Source organism: Mandrillus leucophaeus, unplaced genomic scaffold, assembly GCF_000951045.1.
Source record: "Mandrillus leucophaeus isolate KB7577 unplaced genomic scaffold, Mleu.le_1.0 Scaffold2, whole genome shotgun sequence".
Taxonomy (NCBI): Eukaryota; Metazoa; Chordata; class Mammalia; order Primates; family Cercopithecidae; genus Mandrillus; species Mandrillus leucophaeus.
In genome coordinates this window covers 3,304,874-3,316,524 of record NW_012102031.1, presented here as the reverse complement: position 1 = coordinate 3,316,524, position 11,651 = coordinate 3,304,874, and the positions used below count along the sequence as shown (strand labels likewise).

At 54.8% G+C, this 11,651-nt stretch overlaps 1 protein-coding gene across 1 annotated transcript in view; it reads left to right on the top strand.

Moving 5' to 3' along the window:
- Positions 1-11,651, top strand: part of CACNA1I (calcium channel, voltage-dependent, T type, alpha 1I subunit) — a 130,675-nt gene that overhangs the window by 25,621 nt on the left and 93,403 nt on the right. The window contains exon 2 of the mRNA XM_011979122.1: positions 11,507-11,618. Within this exon, the coding sequence (XP_011834512.1) occupies positions 11,507-11,618 (112 nt within the window). The remainder of the gene's footprint in view (positions 1-11,506; positions 11,619-11,651) is intronic.

Here is an 11,651-nt window from a genome sequence, read left to right as displayed (position 1 = left end):
AATAAATAAATAAATAAAACCTTTATTCTGAAAAGGGGCTTGTGTCACAGAAAAGGTTAAGAACCCCTGTTCTAGAAGAGGGGTCAGCCATGCCCAGTGCTGCTGGCACGTGCGAGTGCAAATGCCTGCTGCATCTGTGTGCACACGTGTATGAGGGGTGCAGGTGCATGAGGGGCGGCAGGTCTCCTTGGGGATGCACACGTGAACACGTACGTGTGTTCAGGGGCAGGCAGGGGAGATGTGCGGTGGAGGACAGGTCCCCAGGGAGGCCGGAGGATAATGTAATCCACACTGGTCGAGCCCTCACCCTCTTAGTTCAATGGCTGCTTGGAGGAAGGGGGGCATCCAAGGCACGGCAAGGTCCCAGAGGAGGCATCTGCAGCCCCTGCCCAGGAGTCAAGGAAGGCTTCCTGCCTGCACACCTTCTGTGTGGTTGGGCTCCTGAGGCTGGATCAGCCCACAGACAGTGGGACCCTGGCCCCCAGGGGCCTGCTTGGCCCTTCTCTTCAGCAGTGACAGAAGCAGCTGTGTCTGGCAAGTCTCTTCGGCTGGAGCATCCTTCCTGTGGACCTTCCACCCTGACTTCTCGTCCCAGCTGGCAGCCTCTGTTTCCTGCCATTGCTTCCCCTACTCCGCTGTCTGCACTGGGTACTAAAGCTTACTGGGAATCAGAGACTTTGGCCAAATCCAATGAGTTCTTATACAATGGGGATTCCAAGAAGTGGGGCTGGGGTAGGAACAAGGAAGGGCTCCCTCCCTTGTCCCTTCCTGCAAAGGATGTCAATGCACTGAGATACCATAGTTTATAAGCAGAACCAATCGTGCCGTTTGTCATGAGGGGAGCTCCTTGTTGCTGGAGGCATGTAAGTGGAGGGAGGCCTAGGACCATCTGTCTGGCAGGTCTGTTCATTTTATGGAGCAGCTTTCTGTCACAGCTCAACCACTGTGTCATCTTGGGCAAGTGCCGTCCTCTCTGGACCTTCATTTTCATAGCCATAAAGTGGGGTGTGATAATGTCTGCCGTGCCCGTCTCCCGAGGCAGCTGCGGCCACAGGTGCAACAGACTTAAAGGAGCATTAGAAGACAGGAGGGTATGAGGTTCAAATCCTGGCTCTGTCCCTCACTAACTGTGTCCTTGGGCAAGGCTAAGGAACAGAGATGATGCCCACCCCTGCAGGTTTTGTAAAGGTTCCTGTGGAGTTTGGTAATAGCAGATGCCCTAGCAGGTGCCTGTGGTTTATTTTATTTTATTTGATTTATGATTATTATTTTGTGAGACAGGGTCTTGCTCTGTCGCCCAGGCTGGAGTGCAATGGCGTGATCTCGGCTCACCGCAACCTCCGCCTCCTGCATCCAAGCAGTTCTTCTGCCTTAACTTCTGGAATAGCTGGGACTACAGGCATGCGCCACCATACCTGGCTCATTTTTCTATTTTTAGTAGACACAGGGTTTCACCATGTTGGCCCGGCTGATCTTGAACTCCTGGCCTCATGTGATCTGCCCGCCTCAGCCTCCCAAAATGCTGGGATTACAGGTAAGCCACTGTGCTGGCTGATTGTGTTTTTTTAATAGTCGCATTTTTGTTTTTCCTTAAAGCAGTTCTCTTCATTTTTTCTTTGAGACAAAGTCTTGCTCTGTCACCCAGGCTGGAGTGCAGTGGCACCATCATAGCTCACTGCAGCCTTGAACAGCTGGGCTCAAGTGATCCTCCTGCCTCAGCCTCCCAAGTAACTGGGACCACAGGTGCATGCCAGCACACTCAGCTGTTCCATATTTTATTGAGGTTAAATGTACAAGTTGAGCTCACAAATCCTAGTGCGCAGTTCAAGGCATTTTCATATAAGTCCTCTCCTGGGGCCACCACTCAGGTCAAGAAGAACATCTCCAGTCCCCGAAGCTTCCCTGTCCCCCACCCGCCTTGGGTACTCCCCAACGTTACTGCTTTTCTGACCTCCTTCACTGTAGATTGGCTTCTCCAGGCTCTTAACTTCATGTAATTGGAGTCGTGCGTTGTTTGCTCTGCTGCATCTGGCTTCTGTTTCCCAGCAGAGATCCCTCTGTGCTGTTGTGTGTTTCAGTTGCTTGTCCTTTTCCTGGCTGTGTGGTACTCCACGTGGGCTTCTCACACGTGGCACTGGTGACATTTTGAGCTGGATGATTCTTTGTTGGGGGGCTGTCCTGCGCATTGTAGGGTGTTTAGCTGCATCCCTGGTCTCTACCCACTAGATGCCAGTGTCCTATCCCCTCAAACGTGACAACCAAAAATGTCTCCAGACACGGCCAAATGTCCCCTGGGGGACAAAATCATCCCTGGTTGAAAACCACCACCCTACCCCATTCTTCTGTTGGTAAACGCCTGGGTTGTCTCAGGTTGGGGCTGTTGCCGATAACACAGATGTGCCTGTTCTGGGACGTGGCTTTTTGCAGGGTATGTGAGCATTTCTCCTGGGTATGCACCCAGGAATGGCCCTACTGGGTCCTAGCGTGGGCCTGTGTTTGGTTTTAGTAGAAGTTGCTGAGCAGCCTTCCAGAGTGGTTGCTGTCTGTAAAGATCAGTCAATGATCTTTCAATGAATGATGAAGTTCATTCATTGAATAAATAAACACATGAACGAATGAATGTGTGAACGAGTGTCCTTCTAAAACTCTGGGCTCTGAAACAGCTGATGTTCAAAACGGTGGCCACTGTTGCTGGAACACACGCTACACAGTCACCAACAGGGGTGGTCCTGGAACAGGGACGCACATGGGCACCTTCGGGGAAGGAGCTGAGCCTGGTTCATCTCAGCACCCTGAGGCGCAGGCTGCGTGTACAGCAGGTGGTCCTTGGAGGCTTGTAGGCCTGGCCTCAGAGGAGCACGGAGCTGGCCCAAGAACTGGGATCTGGAACCTCAGGCCTGGAGGACCTGAGGCCTGAGCTCCCCCTCCCTTGGGTTCACTGGGGACCAGCAGAGGAGGTACACCCCATGTAGGTGCTGGTCCACCTTCCCTATCTCCCCCATCCAGGAGGATGGAGCCCCCAGTTCCCTTCCTCCACCTGATTTATTTAGACAACTGAAACGCACCCTGGGAAATGGATCAGATTTTAGATTTGACAAAAATAAAAACAAACTTGGCCACCCCTGCCAAACCCAGCACTCCCGCCCCCACCAGCCTCCCAGAGCCCCCCGAATCACAGAAACTGACTGTCGCCTGGGCCTGCAGGAGAGTGGTGGTCGCCATGGTAACCATGCAGGCCTCTGGCTCGGCTCCTGGAGAGGAGGCTGCCCTGCAGGGCCTGCCGGGGCGCCGGGCACTGCCCCTCCACACAGTTGCTCTTCTAGCTGGGAACTGGCAGGTCGGAGGGAGCCCCAGCATAGTGGCTTCCCTGGTTCCCTGGTGACCCTGTCCCCTTAGTCCACATCCTGACCTCTCAGGCCTTGGTGGCTAGGGTGTGGTGTGGTTATCATCTGACTTAGCCGGGTTTTGATCCGGCTCAGCCTCCTCCTGGCTGGGGGACCTTGAGGCAAACATGCCTTTGTTGGCTTCCCCTCCCCTTCTTCCTGCAGGTAAATCCTTCCTTCTGAACCACAGCAGGGCCTGGAACATCCCCCTTCCTGACCCCACTGGATACAACACAGGTCTGGGCCCCCAGGAGGGACACAGCCAGAGGGGCTGCCGGCTGGGCTCACCACTGACCCAGACTCCACTTCCCTTTGCCTGGCTCGGAGCCTCACAGGGAGACAATGTGGGTGGGGAGGAAAGAGCAAATATTCTATTAAACCCATCTCAACTGGGGGTCCCTTGCATGGCAGACACTGAGCCGGGTGATGGCAGGATGTGTGGATGAGAACATGGGATTTGCAGCCAGTGAGAGGCAGTGCAGATCGCCACATACCACCTGAGTGACCCCAGAACCAGCTCCTGTGGCCTTAGTTTCCTTACCTGTAAAGTGGGGATAACACTAGTATCAGCCAGTTTGGGAGAAATTTGCTGGTGTTGCAGGGTGATGCTGCTCATTGCTAGGCCTGAATTGGTTGACAGATTTTTTTATTTTTATTTTTTGAGATAGGATCTCGCTCTGTCACTCAGGCTGCGCTGCAGTGAAGTGGCTTGATCTTGGCTCACAGCGACCTCCACCTCCTGGGCTCAAGTGATCCTCCCATCTCAACCTTCTAAGTAACTGAGACTACAGGCACGCAGCACCACAGCTGGCTAATTAAATTTTTTTTGCAGATATGAGGTCTCACTATGTTGCCCAGGCTGGTCTCAAACTCCTGGGCTCAAGTGATCCTCCTGCCTTGGCCTCCCAAAGTGCTGGGATTACAGATGTGAGGCACTGCATCTGGCCTGGATTTTTTTTTTTTTCCTGAGATGGAGTTTCACTCTTGTTGCCCAGGCTGGAGTGCAATGGCACAATCTCGGTTCACTGCAACCTCCTCGCCTCCCGGGCTCAAGCAATCCTCCTGCCTCAGCCTCCTGAGTAGCTGGGATTACAGATGCCCGCCACCGTATCCAGTTAATTTTTGTATTTTTAGTAGAGACGGGGTTTCACCATATTGGCCAGGCTGGTCTTGAACTCCTGACCTCAAGTGATCTGCCCGCCCGGGCCTCCCGAAGTGCTGGGATTACAGATGTGAGCTATGGTGCCCGGCCCGACCTGGATTCTTTACAAAAGCCTGTGGGTGAAGATTTAGTATGCCACAGGACAGACGTCAATCAAAGGGTCTGTACTAGCATCTCTTCTTTTCTTTTGTTTTCTTTTTTTTTTCGTTTTTGTTTTTGAGATGGAGTCTCGCTCTTTCACCCAGGCTAGAGTGCAGGAGCACGATCTCAGCTCACTGCAACCTCCATCTCCTCGGTTCGAGTGATTCTCCTGCCTCAGCCTCCTGAGTAGCTGGGATTACAGGTGCGTGTCACCATGCCCAGCTAATTTTTGTGTTGTCATTGTTAGTAGAGATGGGGTTTTGCCATGTTGGCCAGGTTGGTCTTGAACTCCTGACCTTAGGTGATCTGCCCGCCTCAGCCTCCCAAATTGCTGGAATTACAGGCGTGAGCCACTATGCCTGGTCATATCTCTTATTTTCTACTTAAGGTAATATGAAGTAACCAGCAGGTAATACCAGTGTGAGATTCTTAGTCCTCTCCTGGGGAGGTGGCTTTTCCTTTTTTTCGTTTAAAGCCCACAATGAGAGACCCCTTGGTCCTGTTAGAGGATGACAATAAAAGGGGCTCTCTGGTGCACACCACGTGGCAAACCCTGGTCCCAGGAGCCCACAACTACTGGGGCTCTTGCCTCCTGTGCTGGCTGCAAGGTTTAAATGAGATAATGCAAGCCCGTTTGTTTTTGTTTTTTAAGATGGAGTTTTGCTCTGTCACCCAGGCTGGAGTGCAGTGGTACAATCTCAGCTCACTGCAACCTCCACCTCCCAGGTTCAAGCGATTCTTCTGCATCAGCTTCCTGAGTAGCTGGGATTACAGGCGCCTGCCACCATGCCCAGCTAATTTTTTGTATTTTCAGTAGAGACAGGGTTTCACCGTGTTGGCCAGGCTGGTCTTGAACTCCTGACCTCAGGTGATCCCCCACCCTGGCCCCCCAAATTGCTGGGATCACAGGCATGAGCCACTGCACTTGGCCATGCATGCTGTTTGATTTGGAGGCTCCTTGGCAAACAGACACTCAGGGTCACTGAAGAAGAGTTTGCGACTGGTCACCATTATTACCATCGGTAGGCCGGTGCCTGTCACACAGCAGGCACACAATATAAGCGCATTCATTTCCCCTGCTCAGCTCTGAGACCCCAGTTCTGAAGACTTTGAGAGGTGTGGTGGGGGGACATGGGTAGGAAGTGGGGCTGAGGGCCCAGGCTGTGCTGAGTCACTGGGGGGCTCTGCGGCAGCGCCCAAGGACCCTGAGTGTTTTTCTCCCCTAGGCCTGTGTGCTTGGGATGGCTTTGCCTGCCAAGGAAACTCGGTTGATTGCATCACCATTGATCTGTTTCTCCATCTGTGTTCCTCAAAGGCGCTCAGGGCTGCCCGTCAGGGATCTAATCAGCTTAAAGTGACGGCGCTGTGGCTGTGCCGAGTGTGTGGGGAAATGCGGAGGGTTTCCGTGTGAATTTGAAAAATCGACTGTGGCTTGGGGACCCCCGTGGGTGGGGAGTCTGTTGTCTGAGTGTCATTTCTGCTCTGGGCTTGCTGTGGAGCTGGGACAGGTTTCTGCCCCTGTTTTCCGTCAGTGCAATGAGGGATTGGAGCCGTTGTTCTCTAATGACATCAGCAGGGCTGCTCTGTGGCAAAGGTCACCCCTACTGCAGTGAGGGCCTGAGGGGTGAAGTAGGCGAGGCGGCTGGGCCTCAGATGCCCATCGCAGGGCTTCAAGCCTCGCTGTGAGAGGCGGTTGGGAGTCACTGAAGACTCCCTGCCCTCGTGGCAGCAGCACTCCAGCCCTGCCCGCTCTGTCACCTGGAAATCCTGTGCTGCCCCTTGGGGCTCCAGCTTCCCTCAGGTTGTCTCCAAACCTCACGGCTTTGCTTGCCTGTGTTCTCAGACAGTTCCTCAACACCTGTGATTCATGGTGGACGCATGAGGCGTTGGGCCACGCTGCAGAGTGGCTCAAGCTGGACACCTTGACTCCCCCCGCCACCCTCATACCCCACGCTGCACTGTCTGGTTTAACTTCAAGGAAGGCTGGTGCTTTTGATCCCTGAGCCAGTGGGGAGTGTGTCAGGAACCGCGGGCAGCGATGCCAGTTCTGGCCTGACTTCTAAGCCTCCTGGGCTCTTGGAAGGGGCCCAAGCTGTGCCATCTGGGATTTCCCCGGGCACCTTTGGGCAAGGGCTGAGACTGTCCATCGCTGAATTTCTGAAGCTGAGCAGCCCAGGGATGAAAGCCACTCCATCTGCCCCCTGGGGGGACCCAGTGCAGTGGACGAGTTAGATGAACCACAGAGGCAGCGCTGTGCAGCGGCCACCGGCACTGCCGCGAGTCAATCTGGGCTGCTCGGGGACTGGGTGACCTTGTGTGAGTGGTGTCAGCTCTCCAGGCTTGTTCCTCATCCGTCCCCAGGGGATTGTGAGAGCTGAGGTCATGTCCCTAGGGTGCCAGGCACACAGTCGTCAGAGTTACTGCCAAATTCACTACCGTGGTACGTGCTAGCCAAGGCAGGTGGGAGCGCTTCTGGAGAGGAGGCTGAGCCACCACCTTGTGAAGGGTGAGAGGCACATCCGGGGAAGCTTCAAGAAGAGGTGACCTGCGAACGGGGCTCTGAAAGAGTCTGCCTGCTGGAGAGGTGGAGGAAAGGGAAGGCGCAGGCAGAGGGTGTGTTTGGAGAAAGCGAGGAGTTCAGTGAGTGCTAAGGCCAGTGAGTGGCAAGATTGCGAGGATTCACTGAGGCGAGAGTCTAGGAGGCCTTGCGCATCAGGCTCGGGAGGGTGATGGGGAGCCATGGGAGGTTCTTGAGCAGGAGAGAGGCATCAGGAGAGCGTGTTTCAGGCAGATTAGCCTGGCAGTGGCAAAACAGCTCGGAGGCAGGAAAAGCCTCCAGCCTGAGGTTTTGTGTCTCAGCTCTGCTCTTTTCCAGCTGGTGACCTTGGGCCAATCTGTTTCCCTTTTGTGTCTTGGTTTCCTTATTTGTAAATCGGGCTTATAATAGAGCCGTGAGGATTAAATGAGATAACACTTGGAAAATGTTCAAATTGTGTTGGGCACACAGCAAATGCCTGGTTATCCTGTGGGGCTGATTGGCAGGGCAGAGACCAGAGCTGGGGGATATAAAGGGTGCTGGGTCAGGATCCTGGGGAGAGACACTGAAGATGGGCTGAGAGGCCTCAGGGGAGGGAGGAGAGCCATGGGCAGAGACAGGCCGTACTTCGCAGAGGAGAGTGCTGGCCTTGGAGTCCAGCAGGCCTGGTGTGAGTCTCTGCGCCAGTACTTCCTAGCTGCGCAGCCTGGGAGAGGCCCCTGGTTTCTCCGTGTCTCAGCTTTCCTTATCTGTAAAATGGGTCTGCTGACCTCCACTGCTCAGGGCCTTGTTGAGGAGGCAGCAGGGACACCAGACTCCTGAGAGACACTGTTAAGTGCACTTTGAGCCTGAAACTGGCAGGAAGGGCAGAGGGAGCAGAGGATGGGGCTCGAAGGAGAGAGCACACGACAGGAAAAGGGGAAAGGCTAGGGGGATGGGGGATGTTCTCTGGTAATTAGAACGTTTGAACTTCAAAAAAGTTAATTAATGATGAAGCTGCTGCTGGAGCCAGGCTCAGGCTCGAAGGGGGCCCTGGCAGCGACTGAAATTAATTACAGGCTATGGTGGGAGAGTGGCAGTGGGGTGAGGGGACAGGAAGGAGCAGGGCTGGGGCCGGGAGGAGCTGAGGAGAGGCCACGAGAAGGCAGCATCCCAAAGTGGGCAGGGCTGGGGATGGGAGGGAGGCTGTTGCCGTGGAAACCAGGTCACCTCTCCCACTCCTCTCTGGGTGGGGTCCCGCTGAGGGTTTGGCTGCTGGTGTGGCTACATCCCAGTTAAGGGCAAGGGCTTTGAAATGGAGGGGTAAGGGGTTTGCTTGGAGACACTGCCGAGTTCCTGGATGTTGGAGTGGGCAGGGCCCATAGAGATTTACAGCAGCACCCCCGCTTACCCACAGGGGACACATTCCAAGACCCCCAGTGGATGCCCGAAGTCACAAATAGCACTGAACCCTGTATTTACTATGTTTTTTTCCTATACCTGCATACCTGGATAAAGTTTAATTTATAAATCAGGCATTGTAAGAGATAAGCAGCAACCAATAGTAAAATAGAACAATCAGGCCGGGCGTGGTGGCTCATGCCTGTAATCCCAGCACTTTGGGAGGCTGAGGCGGGCGGATCACAAAGTCAGGAGATCGAGACCATCCTGGCCAACATGGTGAAACCCTGTCTCTACTAAAATACAAAAAAATTAACTGGGCATGGTGGCACGTGCCCATAGTCCCAGCTGCTTGGGAGGCTGAGGCGGGGGAATCGCTTGAATCTGGGAGGTGGAGGTTGCAGTGAGCCGAGATCACGCCATTGCACTCCAGCCTGGCAACAGAGCAAGACTGTCTCAAAATAAATAAATACTAAAAATAAAAATAAAATAAAATAAAATAAAATGGGACAATTAGACCGGGCACAGTGGCTCACCCCTGTAATCCCAGCAGGTTGGAAGGCTGAGGCGGATGGATCACCTGAGGTCAGGAGTTCAAGACCAGCCTGGCCAACATGGTGAAACCCCATCTCTTCTAAAAATACAAAAGATTAGCCGGGCGTGGTGGCGGGCGCCTGTAATCCCAGCTACTTGGGAGGCTGAGGCAGGAGAATCACTTGAACCCAGGAGGCAGAGGTTGCAGTAAGCCGGGATCTCTCCATTGCCCTCCAGCCTGGGCAATAAGAGTGAAACTCTGTCTCAAAAAAAAAAAAAAAAAAAAAAAAGAACAATTAGAATCACGTGTGATAATCAAAGTTATGTGAATGTGGTCTCCCCCCCGCCAATCTCTTATTGTACCACACTCATACCTAATTTTGGGCCACAGTGGACCGTGGGTAACTGACACGGCACATAATGAGGGACAACCGTATCTATCCATCCGACAGATGTTCCTTGAGCACCTACTAGATGTTAGGGCCGTGAGTGTAAAGTCCCTGTCCCCCTTGGAATGCAGATTAGAGCAGTGGCAGAGACAATGAGCATGTCAGCAAGACAGTGGCAGGGCATGAAGAGGGCGTGTGGCTGCTGAGGGTGATGAGGTTGGGTGGAGACTTCTCAGAGGAGGTGACCATGATGCTAGAAGCTCAGCCCTTGAAGTGGGAACAGCATATGCAAAGGCCCTGAGGCGGAGTGTCCTGATGTCACTCATTGTGTGTCTAAGGAGCAGCAGGAGCCAGTGAGGTCAGAGCAGAGTGAACCAGGGCAGGGCAGAGGGAGATGGGGTGTCAGGGCGGGGCCCTGCAGCCAAGCAAGGGCTTCAAAGTTTGTGCTCAGAGAGGCCGGGAGCCAGGGCAGGGTTTTGCGCTGGGGAGGGAGGTGGTCTCGCTGATGTTTTTAACTGCCCACTGCTGCTGCAGGGAGGGTGGTTTGGAGGGGCCAGGGCAGACCCAGGAGGCTGATGGGGAGGCTCCTGGTCATCCGGTGGAGGACCTCCAGGTTCAGAGACAGGGAGGGGCTTGCCGAAGACCGCAGAGCCAGTCAGTGCTGGGACTGGAGTTCAAATGCAGGTCTCCCGGCTTTGTTGTCTTGTTTGCTGCTTTTACTGCATGAGAGCCCCTGTTTCCTGACACTCCATTTCTGGGGGAGGAGAGGGGGCTGCATAGGTGGGGTGTGGTGAGTTCTATCAGCATCTCTCCTCTTAGAGAAGGAGAACCTACTGCTGATTCCAGTCATTGCCTGTAAGGTCAGGCTGCATGGTCTGGAAGTTCACCTGGGTGTCTAACCTCAGTTATTCATACTGTGTGCAACTCAAGTCCATTTCATCCTGGGTTGCCTCTTTTCAAGTAGGCACATATTTTCTGAGGCCCCAGGAGTCAGTCAACTGGAGATCCCAGTTCAGGAGATCTGAGCAGGCTTCGGATTTCTCATTGGTATGACAGGTGGGGGCTGGGAGTGACACCGCCCTGAGTTCCTTGAGGCCTGACCTTCCTGGTCCTGGGACTGGGAGGATTGAGAGTGGCGGGGCTGGACACTGCAGGCTGTGTTCTAAGGATGGGTAGGAGTTGGCCTGGGAGGGAGGGAGGACGGCATTCGTGGAGGGGCTCTCAGCAGTGGTGAGGAGAGCAGCCTGGCCAGGTGCGGGAGGGGAGCCCACTCACCCCAGCTGCAGGCTGTGCCCAGAGGCCCTGCCCAAGGCCAGGTTCACAGCCGGCTCTGGATCCCCCCCGTGGCAGGAGTCTTTCTGCCTGACCAGGCCTGAGGGGGCCCAGCCCCACCCTATGTGGTGCAGGCCAGGGCTGGGCTTGGTGTGGGTGTTTTGGAGTTAGGTGATGAACCCTACCTGAGCCCTAACCGTGGCAATGGGCAAGGAGAGAAGTATGGGGCCATCCAGCCAATCTCAGCCCCACGGGAGGGCCTTCTGCTGGCTCCAGACCCAGGCGTTGGCGGAGAAGGAGGGAACATGGGTCAGGGGAGGGAAAGGTGGTCAGAGAAGGGAGGCAGTGACAGTCAGAGGGTGGTGGTTGGGGTGGAGAGGCTGGGATAGCCCAGAGTTTCCTGACAGCCAGGCTTCCGGGAACCTCTGCCTTCTCTAGGCCTGAGGGGAGCTCTCAGGCTGGGCAAGGAGCAGGGTCCTGCAACTGGGGGCCTGGTGGGTTTGGTGCATATGGCCATGTCTGTTGTGATGGGGGCAAATTGGCACCACGGGCTTTGAGCTGTTGCAGGGATAGCACCCAGAGGGAGAAGAACGAGGAACGGGGTGTATACCTGTGTGTGTGGTGGGTTGGGGGTATTACACTCTAGGGTGCACCCCAGCCCCCACGGGCACGGTCCCACCTGCTGCTTTGTCCTTGACTTGGTGTGCACGTGGTTTGAATGTGTCAGCATGCTGGTGATCCTGCTGAACTGCGTGACACTTGGCATGTACCAGCCGTGCGACGACATGGACTGCCTGTCTGACCGCTGCAAGATCCTGCAGGTGAGCCGGCTGCCCCGCCCCACTGCCCGCCCC